At 39.1% G+C, this 22,655-nt stretch overlaps 1 protein-coding gene and 1 long non-coding RNA gene across 9 annotated transcripts in view; one reads left to right on the top strand and one right to left on the bottom strand.

The window, feature by feature from the left end:
• Positions 1-22,655, top strand: part of LOC142158614 (uncharacterized) — a 183,368-nt gene that overhangs the window by 69,742 nt on the left and 90,971 nt on the right. The window lies entirely within an intron of this gene.
• LOC142158612 (uncharacterized) overlaps positions 1-22,655 on the bottom strand; it is a 220,247-nt gene that overhangs the window by 127,142 nt on the left and 70,450 nt on the right. For 7 of the 8 annotated variants that reach the window (XM_075212730.1, XM_075212735.1, XM_075212734.1 and 4 more), the window contains 3 exons: positions 15,024-15,083; positions 6,741-6,800; positions 5,881-5,985 (listed from right to left, as the gene is read on the bottom strand). In XM_075212730.1, the coding sequence (XP_075068831.1) occupies positions 5,881-5,985; positions 6,741-6,800; positions 15,024-15,083 (225 nt within the window). The remainder of the gene's footprint in view (positions 1-5,880; positions 5,986-6,740; positions 6,801-15,023; positions 15,084-22,655) is intronic. The other variant, XM_075212732.1, reaches the window with a different exon arrangement.

Raw genomic sequence — 22,655 nt, 5'->3', positions numbered from 1 at the left:
AATAGTTTAATACCATTTTATAAAATGTGGGTGTTGAAACTACCAAAATTTTAAAATGATATACATTTGGCTAAGCAACTATTCAGTTAACAGATGAAGATAGTAAATTTCATTCAAAATGGATCATCAACCAGATCTGTTCTCAATTGTAAGAATGTTAAATCTATAACTGGATTGTTGTTCTTTCAGAGTCTTTACTTTAATTTCTTACTATATTTTATTATTCAAAGGCACACTAAAATATTTAGCAAAAAATAAATTAAAAAAAGAGAACTGTACAAACAATAGATACCATGTGATAAACAGCAAAAATTCAGATTAAAGAAACAGCTCCCAAGAAAAAAAAACTAAAAAAAAAAAATAGTTCTTTGAAAACACTGGGGATCAATGGGTATAACATACAGTAGCGCTACATGAGAACTCTTTCACGATCTCCAGAACTCTGCAGTCAATCAATTAGCGCTGATAAGACTGAATGGATTCATTTATGAATTTATGCACTCAATTTAAAGGTGGACAGGAGTTAGAATAGGGTAGACTCTTTTTCCCACATGAATGGACAGTGAAGTCGTTGGGATTATTGGATATATTTGATAAGTAGCCTCAAATGTGAATTGTTTCTTCAGCTTTTTGAAATTGTGGGCGACAACTAAGTAGCACAATACGTACCAAGATCTCTACACAGATGGAGGAAAACCATTGTACACCTGTAAAATCACAATACAAGATTGTGAGAATATTCCGCTGTGCCTTCTTCCTCTTAGAATGAAACCTCTCTAATGAGCAGGGTCCTTCATAACCTTTGTTTTCATGTCTGCCTTTTGTATGACCTGTTTTCCCTACTGTACGGCGCTGTGGAGCACTGTGGCACCTTACAAATCTACAATAATAATTTTTTAGTGAATATGAAACCACTAACTTTACGTTGATTTAGAATAGCTGTAGTGCTTTCAAGAAATCGCCTTCTATTAAGCAATGATCATCATCATCATCATCATTTATTTATATAGCGCCAACATATTCCGCAGCGCTTTACAATGATGATATGTAATCCAAATTGTGTGGTTTATCATATTTGTAACATAGTGTTTGTACTCTAAAACAGTTCTCTCTCTTTTTTTTTATTTAATACACTGTATCCTCAATGCTCCACTAGCTCAATATGCCCGGATACAAAAAATGATATTGTAACGGTTTATTGATTTTTTTTTTTTTGTGATTAATTCCTGGATTCATTTTAAATTTTTAATTGAGCATTATCACGTTTTGAAGTAGCTGAGTTCAACCATCATCATCAGTATGGATTAAACACTCTACCATCACAATCACCATTACTATTTGTCAGATGAAGTGAGCAGTGTTTCAAGGGCCCTTTAGAGACTGGATGGACATAGTTTACAAACTAATTCTGATCCTGCAGATCAAAATAGGATACATATGATGAATGCATTTCCTATTGTAATCATATGACTGTTTCCCTTCTGTAAATTATTACTTATTTATTGCTGACAGTATAACATTAGCTGAAACATCGTATTGTGAATGAGTCTTGCATATTTGTTGAAGGAGATTTTATTTTATAAATAAAAGGTGAACATTATGATGACAGCCTTTTCACTGAACTCTACACTAACGTGAGGAGAAAAATATTGTACTATACTATATGGTTGTTTTTATCTATTGGTTGAACTACAAGACTATTACAATGATATTTCAATGAAGGAATAAAGTTGGTTGCCCACCAAGGAAACATATTTGAAGATTGAAATGCTCCTTTAGCAGCATTAATATGTGAGCACATACATTTTATCTATGTTATAATTTGATGCCTGTTTGAAATTGGTAGCAAAGAGCGAATAGTGTGATATTTTTCTGTATGGTTCACAAGGGATTTTTACGACTTTGATTTACTGCATGAAGAACATCAAGAACCTTCTTCTGAAGCATCTTGGCTGCATAGACAGATAGGAAAGAGTAATCATCTCTAATTTTGAAGATTGGTCACAGCAGAAGGAACTGGCGCAGGTTTGATTTTTTTATTCTTTATGACATTTGATGGCAGCTTGGCTATGTGTTCTAGCAACAGACCTTGAGCCGTCAGATGACCTCATTGAGTACCCCATCCTGTGCTTCTGGCATCTGTAGTAATAAACCCATATGTGATCTATAAGACATTACTATGGTCACTATACTTCTCTGTGACCAATATTGCACACATTGTCTTAATAATGGAATCAATTGCTGCAACTCTTCCAACATTTCTGTTCCAAGCTGCAAGAAAACAATTCTTAAGGTGCCTCATATAAAGGCTTGTCCAAGGAACAATCACAGTGGCAGCAGCCATGAGTCCTAACACTGTTAGGCAAATCTCCACAGTGATTCAGGGACTTGATTGCAGAGGTAGAATCTCCAACATCAACCTTTCTAATGACGGCAAAAAAAAAAAAAGAGAAAAAAAAAAAAAAAAGCTTTCCCTTGTAACACGTATGAATAAATCCCTAAAAATGTTAGTTTCTGAGATGACCGACTCTTTTCCATGCTGATAATCAAACCATGGTGTTCTAGGACTGTAGTTTAGACTGTCTTCAATCTGCAAATTACCTTTATAATTGCAAAATTGCTTTTTAATTAGTTTTGACATTACCACAATCAATCTCTGGGTTTGTAAGGGGCGCAAAACTCTTTAGATCTTGAATGAAACACCACTTTGATATCAAGTGGATTTAATATATATTTACAATATTTTTCATCATCATAAATCAGATTGTTATTTTCCACAATCACAAAAATTGTTTTTAACCGATATAAAGTTTTTAAAAACTGAAGGAACATAAGCCTTAAATAGTCTTTCCTGAACAATAAGCTATACTCTTTGAAATAGTCCCTGTGGATGAAACTGCCTTTTCGCCCAACTTCAATACCATACAAGAAACTCTGCGTTTCACCAGTGCAAGTTAAAACCATCGGATTTTCAGACAGCTGAGAAGAGACGCTGGAACTGCTCAGAGACACTTAAAGCAACTTTACATAGGACGTGACAGGGCAAGATCTTTTAGATAGTTAGAAGAAAAAGGGATAGTTCTGTCTCCGCGACCAAGAAAACCGTGCTATCGGCTGTCTGGCTGTCATTAACATTTCTACATCACAGAGGCGTAATGTTGTTTATTACTGCCATATCTTACATAAGAGCATATACAAGCTTTTTTAGCAATCGCTGTGCATCACCAATACCTTACTATCGAAGATACCAGGGTTACGAACACCAGTTATTATATTGTTTAAAAATGACTTACAACCCTGGTGACTAATATTTAATCAAATGAGGAGCAGCATGCTTTCAATCTATTTAGAAGAGTGCTCAACTACTGATTTTTGCATTACCACAATCAATACTCCCGTGAATGTCCTTGGAACTGTTAACAGTCTGCGTGGAAAGCTACAGATTGAAAATCAGGAACCTTAGAAACTATTGATGTTACGGTCTGATCGGTATGTGAAAGTATGCATCATTGAGATCAAATGAAGCGAGACAATTCCCCACTTCTACTGCACTCAGAATAAACGGTAGGTACTCCATTTCGAATTTCCGATTTATACAATTGTTCAGGTTTTTACAATCCAGAATCATACATTATCCCCCACAGAGTTTCTTTACAATGAAAATAGCAGCCTGTGTTTCGTGATGAACTGGAGTTCTGATAAACACTCCCTGGTTGAATAAGAATGGCAAACAATCCAACACAGCTGACACTTCCCATAGTATTTGCATCTTGTTCTCTGGAAACCCATGACAAATTGTAATTCATACTCTCTTGTGACTCTTGTCAAGAGCCAACCATCTGAAGTCATTGTCTGACTGAAGTCTTAAGTCTGACTCTTTACAAAACCTTGTGATCCAGTCTCTCACCATTAGGTCCACAGAAGGATGAACCTCTTGGGCATCATTAGGAAGAACATTTGGAAAATCACTGGGAGTACTTGCCTCTCTGCAGCCAAAATCCCTGCCTTCAGGTTACAGACTAGAATTTTCTCCTTCAACTTCTTCCAGATCTGTACTGTTTGACCTCTCTAAAATCTTTACAAGAACTATTCATGAAAACCTATCCTGAATATATTCTCCTGTTTGGGCTGTGCTGTGGCAACCATACGGACTCTCTCCCCTCCCCCTCCCCCCAATATCACATGGAAATGAGCGAATCCCACCTTTTCACTAAAGAGAACTCCAATCAAATGGATGTAAACCAACCTATTATTGGTGTATTGGCGTATCTACTATCCATGAACATAGCCATAAAAACTCTACCAGTCAACTCAACATATGCCAAATCCCGGACTAGAAAATCCAAGTCCATAGAAGCTTTGCAAATAAATTCAATTGCCATCTACATTTCCTGGACAGTGTTTAGAAACTCACTTATTTTCAAACTATCCTGGATAATTCGCAGATTCACAGGGCTCTTGAAGTTTTATTCAATGCAAGTTCCAAAGCTGCTCCTAAGGTGAGGTAGGTAACCTGGTGTATTTATAGGGACACACTAATGTGTTGTAAAATGGCTCAATCTATACCTTGCGGTAAAAAGCACTGTATTGTACACTGAAATGTATCATTCTTCTGATTTCATCTGACCTACTCACTGGTACCTCCAACCAGTGTGAGAGCAAATAAACATCACTTGCTTCAAAGACCTGCTTGAAAACATCTTCAGTATTGCTGTATTGCTGTGACCTGCAGATTAGACCCTAAATCTAATTCGTTCTCCGGTTTTCTGAGGTTTAGACCCAAGCTTTCCGGGGTACCACCACTCTGCCTGCTACACATGCAGCCCTGAAGATAAGAAGCTACTTTATATATCATTTTGGTATAGCATCTCTACCTAAACTGGAAAGGGATTCTGCCCACAGTAATAGCTACCATGGAGTATTTTGAGGAATTAACGGTAAGCTTAATTTGCCTTCTTACCCTTGCTTTCATTATTACAACAGATTAATTATATGTTAAGTGTGTGCAATCTATGATTATATATATGCTTTGTAGAGAGGAGGTAAAAAAGTAAAGTGAATAGACTTTACACTTAAACCACCGATTATGATAGCCTTCTCCACACCTTAGGACTATTATCTTGTCCCTCCACATTCCAACTTTCTTTGTTTTATTTCCCCGTTACCCTCCTTAATTCCAACCAACAAGATGCTGCATGGCGTTGTTTCAATTATAATAAAATTACAAAGGGCGGATTAAAACAGTAAAATGGCTGGATGAGAATAAAATGGCTTAGGGATAAACAAGATTATATTTCAACCAAAAAAGTGTCAATAATAAAAGTAACATTTTCATTAAATGGTTTTTCTGGCTTGCATAAAAAAAAAAAAAAACTGTCTGCATGTATCGATATATTCCATTCCATGAAATATTTTGTTGTTTGATCAAAGTAGGCTCCAAGAAAACCTATTGACATCCTAAGAGGAGTGGGGGTATAGATTTTTTTAAAACAGTCTTGTGATGAATTTTAAACCAATTGTAATCATTTTGCTGATGCATTTCTTGCGAGGTGAAAATAGGTATAATCCACTGTGTATTTGTCATAGTGGGTTTTGACTGCTCAGTTTGAGTCAGGCATCCTATTATGCAAAATAGTAAATAAGAAAAATTCTCTTATCTAATTCTTGTTAATAGTTATATGTATACTTTTTTTTCTCCCTCTATTTTTTGGAAGGGCCCACTACCTTTAAAAGCACAACACAAAAATTGACAAGTTCACATAACAATGCAGTGATATGTAGAAAATATTTTAAGGATTACAATTGACAGTTTTGCCCCTTTGGCATAAACATTGCACAACTACTGAACTGTATGCTGTATATACATAAGTAATAACTTACCTTTTTGATTTCCTTCTCATTGTATCGAGCTAAAGCATTTGCCAATTTCTCAGTAACTTTCACCAGAAACGCAACATCACCACCTTCTAAAATCCTAAAGCCATCCTGCAAGGAGTGAAAGAGACATGTGTATTCAGTAGGTAAACCTATATTTATGATTTTAGATTTATACGATACACAGTAGAAGAAAAAACAAAATAAACAGTAAAAAAAAAAAATATAAAAAAAAAATGTTTGTGCTGTATAGCCTCTAAATTCCCTTCACTTTTTTGGGAGTATTTGAACTAATTTTACTTTTGATACTGTTGCACTGCTATATTGTCATCCAAATTAAAACATAATCAGTACGGTTAATTTTATTCTGTACACAGAGCATATCTGAATCTGAGGAGCCCAATCTTGGCTTAATCATAAATTCGATTGAAAAAATAAAAATACTCTACCAAAATATACATTCCATTTTACAATTATATTCCATGGATATATCCATATTAAAACACACATTGTATAAATAACCAGTTTAGTATATAAACACCCAGGAGTGTTTATATTATATTATTAATTGATTATATCACAGTATCAGGCTATGTATATATTTTGTTGTTTCATTTTTATGAGTGAATATTGTATTTCAATGTTGAAGGAAAGACATATGAGTAAGTATAGAATATTTTTTGAGCATATCACGTGCCCATAAATGATTTTGAATCACAAATTTACGTGAGATTAAACAGCTGTAGGCAATAGAATAGTTTTTTTTCTCATTACATTTATCATGTTTAAAAGAGATAGAAAGAGGTCTGCATTTCCATTATTGTTACTTAGTGCATCTGAGACAATAAAAGAATGTAAATATTTACCAAGAAATCAATCATCTCGTTGTTGTTTGTAAATTTTTCTGATTCAGAATAACTCAATTCCTGCAATGAAGAACATAGCTATATGTTATATCACACACTAATAATATGTGAACAAATCGTTTCCTTTGCAAACTCCATTTCAGCCATAACATGTTAACTCCTTAGTCAGCTGAGTAGAGACAGGAAAATACTAAACACTGAAAGTATATAGTGCGATTCCTCCTATCCCTCAGTGTCTGTTTTCCTGTCTCTCAGCCGAGTGAGGTAGTGAATGCAGGGTGTGTTAATGTAATAGTTTCTTTTATGTAGTAATCTTTCAGAGCCTTTTGAAGGGAAGAAAAGCAGCAAGTGTCATCATCATGTTTGTGCAGCATGTTACCAATTATTGGCACAAGATTGTAAAGCAGCTTTAAGTGTGGAATAAATGCCTAAACCAAAAGGAAACTAATGCACAGGCCCCGAGCAGTTTCAAGAATTAATTAATTGGCTATTCCATGCAAGACACATTTGTCATGAAAGATGATGTAACTGCTATACAGGGGTTGAAGAGGCCCAGCTCAGACAACTGTGGACCTGGAAGATATACTGTCTGGTCTGTCAGCCTGCGTTTCTTTGGACTGTTATTTAACAGGATTAGTCATCCAGCAGCGAACGAGGACAAACTGAGGAAGCTCTCAGGTCATTTAGCCCTGATATTGTAGAGGCTATCTTAAAGCAAATTAATAAATCCATAGGCATAGATGATACTCTCCAAGATTATCTATTTCAGGATCAACAGAAAAAAGGCAGTCTGAGCACCTGGACAGACCTCAGATTGATATGAAAACACTTCATCATCATCCTTTAAAAGGATACACGGTTATTTCAAATGGTTATAAGTACAAAAAGATAATTTGCTGGAATCTCAGCTAGGACCATTATTCCACTAAAGCAGGGGTGGCCAACCTCTGGCTCTCGAGCCTCATGTGGATCTTTACACATTCAAATGTGGTTCCCGGCTAGGAGACAGCGGCAGCGCAACCCTGTCAGCGGCTCCCAATTTGACAGAAAAGAGGATTTTTGTACTTACGTTAAATCCGTTTCTCTGATTTCGTCTGGGGGACACTGCTTACCATGGGTTGTGGAGGGGAGCACGGGAGTTGGCACCTAGTTAGTTAACTTTAGCACTGCTGACAGACCCCTCCCCTCTACAATCCCCCTGCCTCTTCATGTTCAGTTAATTAAAAAGCCCAATCAAACAAGAGCACACAGAGTAAAGGCAGAAGGGAGGGATCGCAGTGTCCCCCAGACGGAATCAGAGAAACGGATTTAACGCAAGTACAAAAATCCTCTTTTCTCTTTCATCCAGTCTGGGAGCCACTGCTTACCATGGGGACGTTCTAAAGCAGCCCCCTAAGGGTGGGACCACTCTGAAAGTCGCGCTCGTAGATGCAAATACATTAAACTGATAAAATTTTGTAAAGGTGTGGACAGAGGACCAGGTGGCTGCCCTGCAAAGCTGGTCTGCAGAAGCCCCATTTCTTGCTGCCCATGACGCCCCTACCGATCTGGTGGAATGGGCCGTAAGTCTCTCTGGCACAGGACGGTTAGCCTTTATGTAAGCTTGCTTAATGGTTACCGTAATCCATCTTGCAATGGACTGTTTTGAGGCTGGCCAGCCTCTTTTGTTAGAATCATAAAGAACAAACAGAGAATCTGTACGTCTAATCTGAGAAGTTCTTTTGGCATAAATGCGGAGAGCCCTAACCACATCTAACTTTTCCATAGACTGTTGATCAGAATGGGAAGTAGATGAAAAGACCGGAACTACAATTTCCTGGTTCAAATGGAAAGCTGAAACTACTTTTGGAACGAAAGAAGGGAGGGTTCTTAATACCGCTTTGTCCTCATGAAAAACCAGATATGGTTCCCGGCAAGGCAGAGCTCCCAATTCCGAAACCCTACAAGTAGATGCAATTGCTAAAAGAAAGACGACCTTCCAGGTAACACACCTAAAATCTGCCGTAAGTAATGGCTCAACAGGAGGCCCTTTAAGCATATCCAGTACCAGGTTAAGATCCCATGGTGCTGTAGGCGTAACGTAGGGAGGCTCAATATGTAAGACTCCCTGAAGAAAAGTCTTGACGTCTGGCAAGTCCGCTAACTTCAGGTGAAAGAAAACTGAAAGCGCTGAAACCTGAACTCTTAATGAACCTAAACGAAGCCCTGCTTCCAGCCCATCCTGAAGAAAAGCCAATAAGTGAGGGAGACGAAAAGAAGATGTGTGACAGCACTTATTTTCGCATGATCTAATATAGGCTCGGCATATACGATGATAGATGCGAGCCGAAACCGGTTTTCAAGCTCGCAGCATAGTGTTCACTACACTGAGGGAAAAACCCCTAGCTCTCCAGAGGCTGGCTTCAACAGCCATGCCGTTAAACTGAGCTGAGGTAAATTCTGGTGACGAAAGGGACCTTGTAAAAGAAGGTCGTCTCGTGACGGAAGACGATATCCTTGTCCTACCGCCATGGAGATTATGTCCGTGTACCACACTCGACGCGGCCATGAGGGAGCTATTAAAATCACCGGCCGACCGCCCTACATCACTCGTCTGAGTACTCGAGGAAGCATATGAATCGGGGGAAACAGATAACCCAACCTGAATTCCCATGACATGGACATCACGTCCACCGCTACCGCTTAGGGATCTCTTGCCCTTGCGCAAAACCTGTAAACTTTTTTGTTGTGTCTGGATGCCATTAAGGTCTATGTCCGGAAGACCCCACCTCTGAACTAGAGACTGAAATACTTCCGGATGGAGGGACCACTCCCCCGGCATCATCGCATTGCAACTGAGGTAATCGGCCTCCCAATTCTTTATTCCTGGAATGAACACCGCCGAGATTGCTGGAACATACTGTTCTGCCCAAAGAAATATCTGAGCTGCCATTTGCATTGCAGCTGCACTCCTGGTTCCTCCCTGTCTGTTGAGATATGCCACAGCCGTGGCATTGTCGGACTGAACTCTGACTGGGTGGCTCTGAGGAGGAGTCTGGGCCCCCCGGAGAGCTAAAAGAATTGCCTTCAACTCCAACATGTTGATTGATAAGGCTGATTCCTGAACTGACAAGAGCCCTTGGAGCCTGAGGTGCAGGACTACTGCCCCCCAACCTCTCAGGCTGGCGTCTATTGTGTCTATGATCCATGACCGTGGAGCAAAGGACCTGCCCACCTACATGTGATCGTGATTCAGCCACCACTGAAGCGATTCTCTCGCCCCCGAAGACAGCGAGAAATGAATTGAGGGGCTGGGAGAGAGGACAAGACTTGAGATGTTATACTCTGAATTGAACTGATCTTCTCCGCAGGCAGGAACACCTTTTGCTGACTGGTGTCCATGATGAGCCCTAGGAAGACCAAACGTTGGCACGGAACCACCTGGGATTTCTTTAAATTTATCAGCCACCCATGGCTCTCGAGAACCGCCAAGGTGAGAGATAAGTGCTGACGTAAGCAAATCTTTGAGGAGGATTTGATGAGATCGTCCAAATAAGGCACGACTTGAACTCCCTTTGAGTGGAGACACGCTGCCATCACCGACATAATCTTTGTGAAGACCCTTGGAGCTTTGGAGAGGCCGAAGGGAAGAGCCCAAAACTGATAGTGGGAGGACCCCACTGTGAATCTTGAGAGACTGATGGTCGCTCCAAATGGGAATGTGGAGGTATGCATCCTTTATGTCTATGGAAGCCATAAACTGATCCTTCTCCAAGCCGTTTATTACCGACCTCAGGGATTCCATCCGAAATCTGTCCACTCGTAAGTGCACATTGAGGTTCTTTAGGTTTAAAATGGGTCGAAAAGACCCGTCCGGCTTTTTGACCAGAAAAAGATTTGAATAAACCCCTTTTCCCTTCTGGTTGTCTGGGACCCTGCAAATGACTCTTTGTGAAAGAAGAGAGGCCACACAGGCCTGTATTGCCTGTGTTCTTGGTGGATCTCGGGGTAGCGGGATTACAAAGAAAAGATGTGGTACCGGACCCAGCAGGTCTATCATGTACCCCCTTGATATGATGCCCCGAATACAAGGGTCTTGGGATGACGCTGTCCACGGTTCCTGAAGCAAAGACAGATGTCCCCCCACTGGCGTCCCCTTCAGGAGAGTAGAGTGGACGTCAGGACGCAGGCTTCTCCTGAGTCTTGGAGGCCTGGCGCCTAGCTGCAAACGAGGATCTACCCCTGACAGAGGAGCCTCGAGCATTTGGTTGTCTACCTCTAAATGACTGTCCTCTAGGCAAGGAGGTCCCCCTAAAGGGCTGACGAAAGGAGCTGAACCGTGGGGCCCGGCCCCTACTTGAGAATACAGGCAAAGAAGTGCTTTTGCCCCGTTGCCTGGGAAATCATAGTATCCAATTCCGGGCCGAACAAACCTGCAGCTGAAAAGGGAATGGTTTCAACAGACTTTTTTGATTCCGAATCTCCCTCCCAGGATTTCAGCCATAACGTTCTTCTTGCTGAAATAGTTGCAGCCTGAATAGAGGAGGACACAGACGCTGTGTTCTGGGCCGCCTCATAAAGGTACCCTGATGCCTCTTTCAAATGTAAGGCCAGGGGAAGTAGATCAGAGTCCTGTAAAGCCTCTGCCAGTTGATCTGCCCATGCGTCCATGGCTCTAGCAACCCAAGCTGAAGCAAATGTGGGTCTAAAGGAAGAACCCGCTGCTACAAATATAGATTTTAGATGAGATTCCACTCTGCGATCAGTGGCATCCTGTAGAGTTGCTGAGCCCGGGACTGGCAGTAAAGTGTGTCGGGCCAAACGGGCTACTGGAATATCCACTTTAGGGATTCTCTCCCAGCGAGCCACGTCCTCCTCCTGCAAAGGATACAGGGAAGAGAACCTCCTGGGAACAGATAACTTTTTATCAGGCTGTTTCCAGGCTCCCTCTGCAAGGCCTTGTCAAAGCTCAGAAGCGAAACGCGCGTCGGCGTTACGCTGAGCTCGCTGCTCTAGTTTTATAAAATATTTAATATAGGCTGAGAGTTAGTACACCTCTAGCTAGGAGATTAGGATTGGGTTCCGTTAGCAGCCAGATATTAGGTTGATTCTATCAGGAGTATTTAGGAACCAGCCTATTACAATCAAACAATGGAGAGACATTTATAAGTTTTTAGCTCTCATATATTATTAAGCTAAACCTATCAAAGTGATAACTAGTCATTTGGTTTATAGACACCAATTAAGGGATTGAATGGTTTATTCATGCCAAATAGTTTATATCAACCATAGATCTATCTCATTGTCTATTTACCTTAAACAGGGATCCCTGCTGATATCTTAACAGCAGAGACCCACTATAGGAACTCCTAGTCATAGATTTACTCCAATTGAGTGTACTTCAATACACTCATTAGCCGTTAATTACATAGATCAAAAGCAGCAAGCCAGCTCGGTATTAATTTACCTTTTAACTGATTTATTACAGGTTTCAATATTACACTCATCATTTTTAATATTTCGCTGTGACAACTTTTAATCATAATTATTAATAAAGTTTATTTGTTTTTATAATAACAATATATCAAACCATTTGTATAAAAGAGTGCCCACAAAATACTATTCCTCTCTTTCTTTCTCTCTTTTTCTAATAACAAATAGTTGATACATAGTATTAGCGCACCTCCCCTATATGATTAAACATTATTTATGTAATTGACCTCTAAGGGGTTCAAAGCCTGGTGCGGTGTAAAATCGATTGTGTTTCATGCAGGGAGGTCTGTTAGGCATGTGGTGATGTCTGAAGGGCATGTAAAGAGGTCTGAGGGACATGTTGGCCATTTATGACTTTTTTGTCTCCACTGCAACATTTCTGTCTAAAGCGATGCAAATAGCAGCATGAGCTACTGTGAAGAGACAGACTAGTCCTTTGAATACTCTTCTATCGGACACTGCAGCGAGGTAAGAGCTGTGCTAATTTAGCAATCTCTTTTATTTTACACTTAGCAAAACGTGATCAATTATGTTATATTTTCAATGTAGGTGTGTACGGTATGTATGTGTGTGTTTATATGTATATGCACACACATGTAGATAAAGTTGGCTCTTCACAGAATCTATCGATAATTTTTGACTCTTAGTCTGACTGGTTGGCCACCCCTGCACTAGAGGTTGGAGGTGCAGTAAACGAACCTATGGATAAGAAATTGGAAGGTATTTTAAAAAACTTCATATTTCCTATGGTACAGTACTTAAGTTTGGTGTGCCTACAGCCTCAGTTTCCAAAGTGCATATACAATACAAAAAAAGATATTGCATTTCTTTCTGAAGCTTAAATGGATACAATTCCATTCCACAAAATATATGGCTTTTGTCCGGGGAAGCAATATTTTTATCATTATGATAGTATTCATTAAATAAAAAAAAAGGACTATTAATCTATTAAGGACGTACAGAAGGTAGGCCAGAGACACTTCAGTTGACATCTGGCATTGTGCACCACGATCTAAGAGACCCAATCCGTAAAGCTGTTGACAAACAGTTCCTGTGCTAACTTTGCTTTCAGGAACAGTTTAGAACTCAGTAGTGCGTGTTGCAACCAAAGACAGATGATTCCCATACGCTTCAGCACTCTGCGTTCCTGTTTTGTGAGCTTTTTGTGGCTTACTGCTTAACGAGTGAGCAGATGTTGCTATTAGACATTTCTACTTCACAATTACAGCACTTACATTTGACTACAGCAGCTCTAGCAGTGCAGAAAGTTGATGTAACAACTTCTTGGAAAAGTGGCATCCCTTGACAGTGGCACGTTGAAAGTCACTGAGCTCTTTAAAACAATCCATTCGGATCCCCCCAGAGGAGGATTATTGGGAAACCATAAGAGACCAAGTGGCCACCAGCTCTATTTCCACCTTGGTGAAGGAGAACGCATATAAAGTATACTATAGGTGGTACTACACACCTGACAAACTCACTAAAATGTTCCCCTCTAGTTCACCATTATGTTGGCGGGGTTGTGGCCAGATGGGATCTTTCCTACATATTTGGTGGTCATGCCCTAAAATATCCTCCTTTTGGGACCGAGTTAGGACCCTCCTCTCCTCCCTCCTCCCATGCCCTGTCCGGAAAGACCCATGGTCTTTTCTTCTCTGTTATCCTCTGATTGATGATAGACAATCTGCAAAATTGCCTTCCCATGTCCTGGCTGCTGCGCGATGTCTAGTAGCCAAGTCTTGGAAACAGGTTGAACCCCCCACTATGGCGGCCTTGCGATCCTATATTTGGTTTATTGCCCGGATGGAACAGATTACATACCACCTACATGATAAGGATGATAAATTTCATCAGATTTGGGCTCCTTGGCTTTACCTACAATCCCATACCTTGTGTAACATCCCCTCACTTCTAAGAAGAATTCCCTTTTTAATTATTAGTCTCTGTTCTTAAAAAGGGGAAGGGAAAGGATAGTGATGAGGAAATGTGACAAAGGGAAGTGTGTGCTACTTCTCTTTCTTTCTCGGTGACGACCAGTAGCCCCCCCCCCCGACTATATTGTTAAAAAATGTTATAGTATCCTAATCCTAATACTCTGGATAACAATTGTATACTTACCTGTCTGTTTTATGACAACCTGTTGTTGTCTTTGATATTTGCTACTCAATTACTTTCAGCACCAGTGACATATGCCCATGATCTGTATTGTTCCCTGTTTTTGTTTCTATTCCTGCAAATGTACTAATTGTTGATTGTTATCTGTACATCATTCCTATTTTTCAAAATAAATAGTTAAAAAAAAAAAACACCCATTCAACTATAAAGTTTGACTATGGATACTGCATGGCTGTATGCTTCATTTTATGCACTTGTTAGCGTTGAGGTGCGGCTGATATGGACAAACACACAAACTAGAAGGATATGTACCACATACTTTTGGCAACGTACTGTATAATGCTTGGGTACATCCAATTCGTTATAATTGCCATTGAGTATGCAAAGGAAGCAGGAGAATTATTAACACTAATTTAATTTCCTTGAAATGCTTTGTGTCAGGCAAGATTTTCCGACCATTGTTCACTGTTGATACTTTGAGAAACATCCTAAGGTTTCCTAGAAAGACACTGAAGGGGAAAGATTAGTTACACTATGTACCTCCCTGGAGCATTAATTTTTCTTGTCTCTACTCAGCTGACCGAGGACTTAAACCACTTGCTATGACTGCCACAGAGTATTTCAAGGAAATTAAAGTTAAGAATAATTCTCCATTTCAAAAAATGGTTTATAGTTATTTACTATGGTACTTACTTCTTTGTTATTGCTATTATTTTCACCATTCTCACTGTCCTCGTTTTCCTCATGATCATCTTCCTGTATTAAAAAAACAAAAAAAAAAAGCTATGTCACACAAAGGCTGCAAGCTGCACTCAGTGCTGCTATAATTACTAGGTCATTCTCTAGGTGACTACTGCTATATATGAGACAAACTATAATGGATAATGTGCCTAGACCATATTATTGAACAGGTATATCCAAATACTATGCAAGGGACTACTGAAGTTCCAGTGATATGTCACTATGTAAATATGCTATACCTGAAGAAGCTATTTTGGTCAACGGCACTGTACAAATTGGTTATAGTTAAATAACCTGGTATTGTATTGCCATCCATTTTTTTTTCTAAAATACCACCATATTATGCAGTGCTGTTCTTGAAAGGATGATAATACAATACACATACGACATGAAAGAAAATGTAAAGATCTCCCTGCCAAAAAAGAGCTGATAATCTAATTTAATCTCAGGTTTGTGTGGCACTCTATGAAAAACGTTAATGGCCAAACTAAGCAGTGTGAACAGTTGTTGTAAGCAATCCTATAGCAGCAGCAAGGGAAAACAGTACCATGGAACAGGAACCAACCATACAAACTAGAGATGTTCACTGACCCCCGTATTTTGGTTTTGGCAAAACCGACCTTGTGTGTTTTGGTTCTGTACTTTTTACAAAAATTGCTAAAATCACATCATTTTTTTTCTTTCTACATTATTATTAACCTCAATAACACTAATTTCCAGTCAATTTTGACCACCTAACAGGTCACAATATTATTTTATTACACTTTCGGACAAAGACTGCAGCGAGCTGGCTGGATGCTAAGTGACAGAGCAACGACACAAACACACGGCAGTTCACAGCACATCTACGAAACATTGCCACACAGCAGTGGCAGAAAAGAAAAGTGGTGCAAGATGGAATGGTCCTTGGGCCTTCCCACCCACCCTTATGCAAGATATTAAAAAGGACATGTACAGTTTAACAAAGCAAGCACTCCATTGACAAGGAGTGCCACTTTTGTGGCTGAAGTGTCAATGAACTCTACATTATTAAACCATGTCTGCCCGTGCTGCATCTTTAATCTCTTTCTCCTCTGTGGATACCTCCCTCTCATACCTGAAGAACTGCCAAACTTATGTAAATACAGGAATGGATATTACAACTGTAGTGGCATTAGATCTGCTTCATACAGACTGACAAAGAACATGTGGACAGCATGGAATCTACCATATTGGAATACGCTGCATTGAACAGAGATTTAAATAAATATATAGACGCAGTTGAAGACTGTACTTAAGTTAAAACGTGACCCACCAGATAAGATCCCAAATTTAAGAGAGCTTGTACACGAGAGATACACTGCACTTCAGAAGACTAGTACAGAAGATATCCTGGGGCAGGATGATAAATATGTCCAGTTTAAAGAACAGCTAAAAGGCCTGAGAAAACAAATGGCTGTGTCACCGGCCCCTTCAGTTAAAGCTTTGGAAGATGAAAATGAGAAGATCGCAGTCACACAGAGCACTCCTAGAACACAGTTGGAGATGGTGAACCCAGTGAAAAACAAAGTATGTGGCCACACGTGTGAGAGAAAGGGTGATTGAAAACAAACTTCAGAAGGGTAAATCCGCCAGGTGTCCAAGAATTGGCTGTGATCACTCTGACATGAGTATATCGGATCTTGTTCCAGTCAATGCACTAAAAAGTCACTGAAAAAAGCAAGGTCATCGCTGAGCTTCAAATCAGCCCCAATTCCCAAAAAATTGAAATATAGCTAGGCACCTTTGACATATAGGGCATATTAAAAACGCTTTGTGCAATACTGATAAAGGGGCAGCAAAGTGGTCGGTTTGAGTAATACTATTTAGACATCCATGCTTACATTACTTCTGCAAGCAATGTTGTTCTTTGTTAATAAAACTGTTGTCTTTATACCGTTCAAAAAAAATAATAATCCTCCACCTATCTTTGGATGTTGATAGTAGGATCATGTGGAGTTACAGCAAAGGTGTCACTAATTTTGGTCAATTCAATTACAGTAGACAAGACCAGATTTCAAACTTTTGTGCCGAGTTATCTGCATCATCAATGGGTATCTTTGATTTTTGCAAAGCACACAACAGTATATAGCACATGTAGGCCACATTGGCACACAGCGGTAGCTGAAAGGAAAAGTGGTGCAAAGTGGGATTGTCCTTGGGCCCTCCCACCCACCCACATGTTGGTTCTTAAAAAGGACACACACACTTTAGCCACAAGGAGTGGCACTTTTGTGGCTGAAGTGCTTGGTTTGTTTGGGCCCCAACAAAACAAGGTAACAATGGGCTTAAGGCACCTAAGGGGGAGCACAGAAGGCATGGCAGAGAGTGCAGGGCTACACAGTAGTGAATTAGGAGAAATTGAGAAGCATCCCAGAATATTTAATCCGGTTATTGTGGAGGAGATTAATAAATCCATTTAACACTCTATCCCAAAACAAAATAATCAAAAACCTTTCTATTCCAGGATCAATAGAAGCGAAGAGTACTTCTGGTACATAGAGTTTAAATAAAAGCTTGTAAAAAAAAAAAAAAAAGTGGAAGCACCTGGAAGTAGAAAATAAAGAATAAAAAAAGAAAAAAGGAAGACTTAAGCAAATGTATTCTTTTTAGGATGATTATGTCTCCAAGTAATTTGTATCTTGGTCAGGACCACTAGATGGATGTACACTATGAATATGAAAATGGAAGTTCCTAAAAAGAACTTTCATTTATTTCCTATAATACAGTTAGTTCTTAAGTCTGATGTGGGTATAGCCTCAGTTTTCCGGGGAGCTTAGACTATGTACAGATATGTTGCAAAAAAAGATGTGGCAAGTGAAAGCAAATAGACAATAATGAAAAACCTTAACATAATAAAAAAAATATTCAATTTCCTTGTGATGCTTCACTGGATACAATTTCACTTTCATTGAGTAGTATGGCTTTAGCCTTGGATGCCACAAGAGATCTCTGGAATGCACCCTTTGGCAGCGGACCCACAAATAAGCTTTTGACCATACTTACATTTGAAAGAACTTTTCTCTTTGGCAATAAACGTGATTTGATGATTTAGAAGATCATCAAATCAAGTTTAAATCACATTGCTTGCTACAAGACAGGAGAACAAATTGTTTTCTTCTTTCTGCTACAATACAACACTTCAAAGAAGCAGGGAGTTATCGCCCAGGGAATCAATATTTTCATCAATGGTGAATGGTAGCATTCACTCCAAACAGCCTTTAGAGGTAAAAAAGGTAGACCAGGGCCAAAGGCCTCACAACTCTAGGTACATCCAAAACGTTCAATCTTAGAAGCTAAGCAGAGTAAGCCAGACCAGTAATATGTTGGGGGACTGACTGACCTCTGGTGCAGTAGAATTAACCTCTACCTCATACATTGGTTTGTGGGATTGATCCCACCCGAGGTTGGGTTGGCACACTAAGGTAAACCTACTGGTGATATGATTTATTTCATGTAAATTTTATTATATATACCAGTACATTTTATATAATTTATATTTCTTTTTTTTTTTTTTACTTTTTATTTGTAACAGCAGAAAGATATAGACATAAAGCCCAACATCACATGAAAATTACAGTAAACAAGTACCAAGGATACTTATTGCAAAAATCGGATAGAAAACAAAAAAACCACAACAAAACAGGTGAGTATTTAAATATAGCTTATACATTATGGTACAATCCCAGTGGTAGCTGGGAGTTAAAGGCCTACAGGGTGAGAATATAAGTGAGGACTTATCCCACATCAAAGAAAGACCATGTAAGGTTGGGCATATTTAATGATAATATCAAACTGCTGGTTTTTTTTTATTTTTTGTTTGGGGGGGGAACAAGGGAAAGGGACTAGAGGGGAGGGGGAGGGACCTTCCATATTGGAAGTACATCTCTGGCCTAGAGCCCTATAAGCCAGGATGCTGGTGAAGATGAGAGGGGTAGACAGAAGGGGGGAAAGGAGAGCGGAGACAGTAGGGAGAGCGGAGACAGTAGAGAGACCCAGAGACAGGTAGATAGGAGATTCAAAAAGAAAAGCGATAGAGAAAAAGACAGAGGGGGTGAGCACATAAGGCTTACAGAAGGCCTGGCATAGTGCTGTTATTAAAACTATACCAAGGGCCCCACACTTTGTGATAATTAGGAACTTTGTCATGAAGAAGACTTGTCACATATTTAATGGAAGCAGTATGCCAGGTTCTATTTATAACAGCCTCTCTAGAGGGTTGTGACGCTTTCTTCCACTCACTAGCTATCTGTAACTTAGCTGCATTATACATATGATGGACAAGTTTATCCAACGACATAGAGATCCCTTTGATAGGTTGATACAGTAACACAGATAGAGGGTTTTTAGGCACATTGATTGAGGTAACCTGTCGAACCAGTAACAATACTTCATCCCAAAAACTAGATGCTAGAGGGCCACTAATCTAATCAGAAAAGTCAACATATGCTGAAATAAAATGACAGACCAATATAAATTATTTCAAAAATATATTTTTATAAAGAAGTTATTACTATTATTATTTTTAATTATTTAAAATCTGATATTGTCTACTAGTTTAGTATAAGTCATATACAAAACAATACTTTCCCAAATATTCTCTATTATATAAAAGACTGTATATTTTATTTTTGGATAGTTTTTATTTTTATTTTGAGCTATGCTTAATTTGATTAAGCTATTAGTAGTTTGTAATTTGGAACTTTCATATGGAAGGCTACCACCCACATCTAATTGCACTACTTTAATTGGCGATTGTTGTCAAAAAGTATCATATATCATGTCAAACTACATATCGAATTAAAATGAAAACGTGATTAACATGCGAGACTTAAATAATTATATTTATGCTTGTTCGCTTTCCACTAAAAGATATGGGACAGTACACTGCCAATGATCCAATTGGAACAATGAGGGACATATAAATTAGAGACGCTTTCCACCTAAACACATTGCTATCACCCTTTGGAGACGAAACGCGTTGGGTCACACCTTTGGAATTGAAGTCACAGCAACAGAAAGAGGCTAACGGTGCATGCATTCCAGGGTGGAACGCATGCCGGAACTATCGAGCTTAAGCTCTACACCTGGGTACCCAGCAATTATATAGGTTCACCTTACACAGCAAGTATTGACTTGACCTACTACCCGATTGTTTACACGTTAATGGTCAAGATCATCGTTGTATACTAATTTATCATTACCGCGGTAATCAGACATTTTTTCATCATTGGGACAACAGCATTATTTGGACATTATTTAGCCATTAATCCTGACATTTATGAACCTTACCCATCCATAGATACCTTGGATCCCTATCTAACAGGTTAAGAATTATATGCTGCCTTGCTTGATTTAATATATATGAACAAGATTTAGGGCTGCACTATGCTATATTGGCATACCTATATTATCTTATAGGTATTTTTTTTAACTTCAATAGTATTTTTATTATTAATTTTTCAAAAATTATGGGGTACAGAAAGAAGAAAAGGGATGGGGGTAAGGAAAGGACACAAAATAAAAAGGGGAAGGATTGAAGGGGTACATAGTGGGGGGAACACATTAAACAATTCTGCTGTTAAACCATATTGAACACATGAGGGAGGGAACCTAATAGGATCCCTTCCAATTCTTATAGGTATTTTTTATGTGCATTTGGACTATTTTGAATTTTGCTTTATATCAATTGTTTTCTATTTGTATTATTATTGTAATCAATTTGTGGATATTGTATGTTTTAACAACCTTCATTAAATTGCTTATTTAATAATTTGCTATTAATACATATTTGTGTCAATCACAGCAGATTCACCCTTTTATCTGGTATGAGTGCAGAAATTTATTGTTTGATACTCACAGTGACTCAGTCTTCTTTCAGCTTTCACCAAGCCCTGTTGGCGCAGGATTTCAGAACTATGCAGAGGTATGGATGCTGACCGATAAAAATTTACTGGGCTTGTGACATCATCAACAAGTGGTGAAAAATCAAGTTTCACTTGGTGCCCAGAAGAAATACTTTTGTTAAGTCCTGGGTACCAAGTCTCTAAAATCAGTCTATAGATTGCAAGAAAAAGTAATTTCCCATGTTCAGTCAGAACAGACAGGTACTAGCTTCTATTCCAAGCTCTTTCTGGTAAAAAAAATCATTAGAAGATTTTCAAACTAATTTCGATTTGCGGAGGCTCAAACAATTAATTCAAGCAAGACACCTTCGCATTTTATCAGTTCAATCCATTTTACATGCAGCGGAGAAAGGGATTCTTATATCCATAGATCTACAGGGTGCTTATCTCCAAATTTTCATCGTAGTTCAAAATCATCGTTTTCTAAGATGTTATATAGTAAGTAGGACATAATTTGCAAATCACTTGCCTTCTATTCGGCCTGTCTAGATCGCCAATGACATTTGCCGAAGTGGTTGCAGTTCTCATGGGTCTCCTCAAAACAAGGCATCACAGTCTGGCCTTATCTGGACAACAAATTTGTGACGGGAAGATTTATTTATATAGCGCCAGCAAATTCCGTAACATTATACAAAGCCTGTAACCGTACGACTCAGGTGATATAATTTTTACAAAAAGCACAAATGGCTCATCAATACTGCAAAAAAAGTCACCTTGGAGGTAAAGATAAATACAGCAACAGATATGACGTCCTTATCAAAGGAAAGACTCTTCAAAATTCAAAACCTCACATATCAGCTTCAGTCGCAGAAACTAGTGTCCATTTCATTATACTGATAATGCCTATCTCTCCTGGGAATGTTCTCCTCCACCATAAGAATTCTACCACTGGCCACATAGCATAGTTGAGGCCTTCAACTAGATCTATTGAATTAGTGAGTCTGCAGTTATGCTTCACTGGACCAGATCATTACATTTACAAGAAATAAAAGGTGTCAGTATCTGAATTTGAAGAATCAGGCAATGTCCCTCTCGGAACTAGAACAGAAGGTACTCACAGAAGATGAAAACACCATCCAATGGAATTGGAATCTTTTAACACAAGTGGTACAGGGCACATGGCTGCAGAAATAACATCTACACATAAACACTCTGGAGATGAGGGCAGTAAGGCATGCGATTCAGCATTTTCAACCGATGTTGATACACACACCTCAAAAAAATTTCTGCCAGCCAGACGGTAATTGCCTTCATAATCTGGTAAGGAAACACCAGAAACAACACCATGTCAGAAGTAACTACCTGCTTCATGAAACGCAGAAAAATATATCAGATTTTTTTCTGGCCGACATAAGTGCAAAGACAACAACGCAGCCGCCTGGCGTTTTCTGACCCATCCAGGAGAATGGTCATTACACAAAGAGGTCTTTCAGTTAGTGGTACAGACATTCTGGCTCTCACAAATTGATAAATACAAATCGGAACACCAAGGTAACCCAGTTTTATACTTGGAACAAGATGGCCAAGACTGAATGAATAGATGCCCTCCCTGTCAGTGCTATGGAACTTTCAAGTAGGATATACATGTCCTCCTTTCCTCTCATTTCCCGCCTCATACAGAAAATCAGAAAAGAAGCAGTGGCAATAAAAGAAATTCTCAGAT

This window comes from Mixophyes fleayi, chromosome 5 (assembly GCF_038048845.1).
Source record: "Mixophyes fleayi isolate aMixFle1 chromosome 5, aMixFle1.hap1, whole genome shotgun sequence".
NCBI lineage: Eukaryota > Metazoa > Chordata > Amphibia > Anura > Limnodynastidae > Mixophyes > Mixophyes fleayi.
Note: the sequence above shows the minus strand (reverse complement) of the source record. Positions and strands in the feature narration are given on the sequence as shown.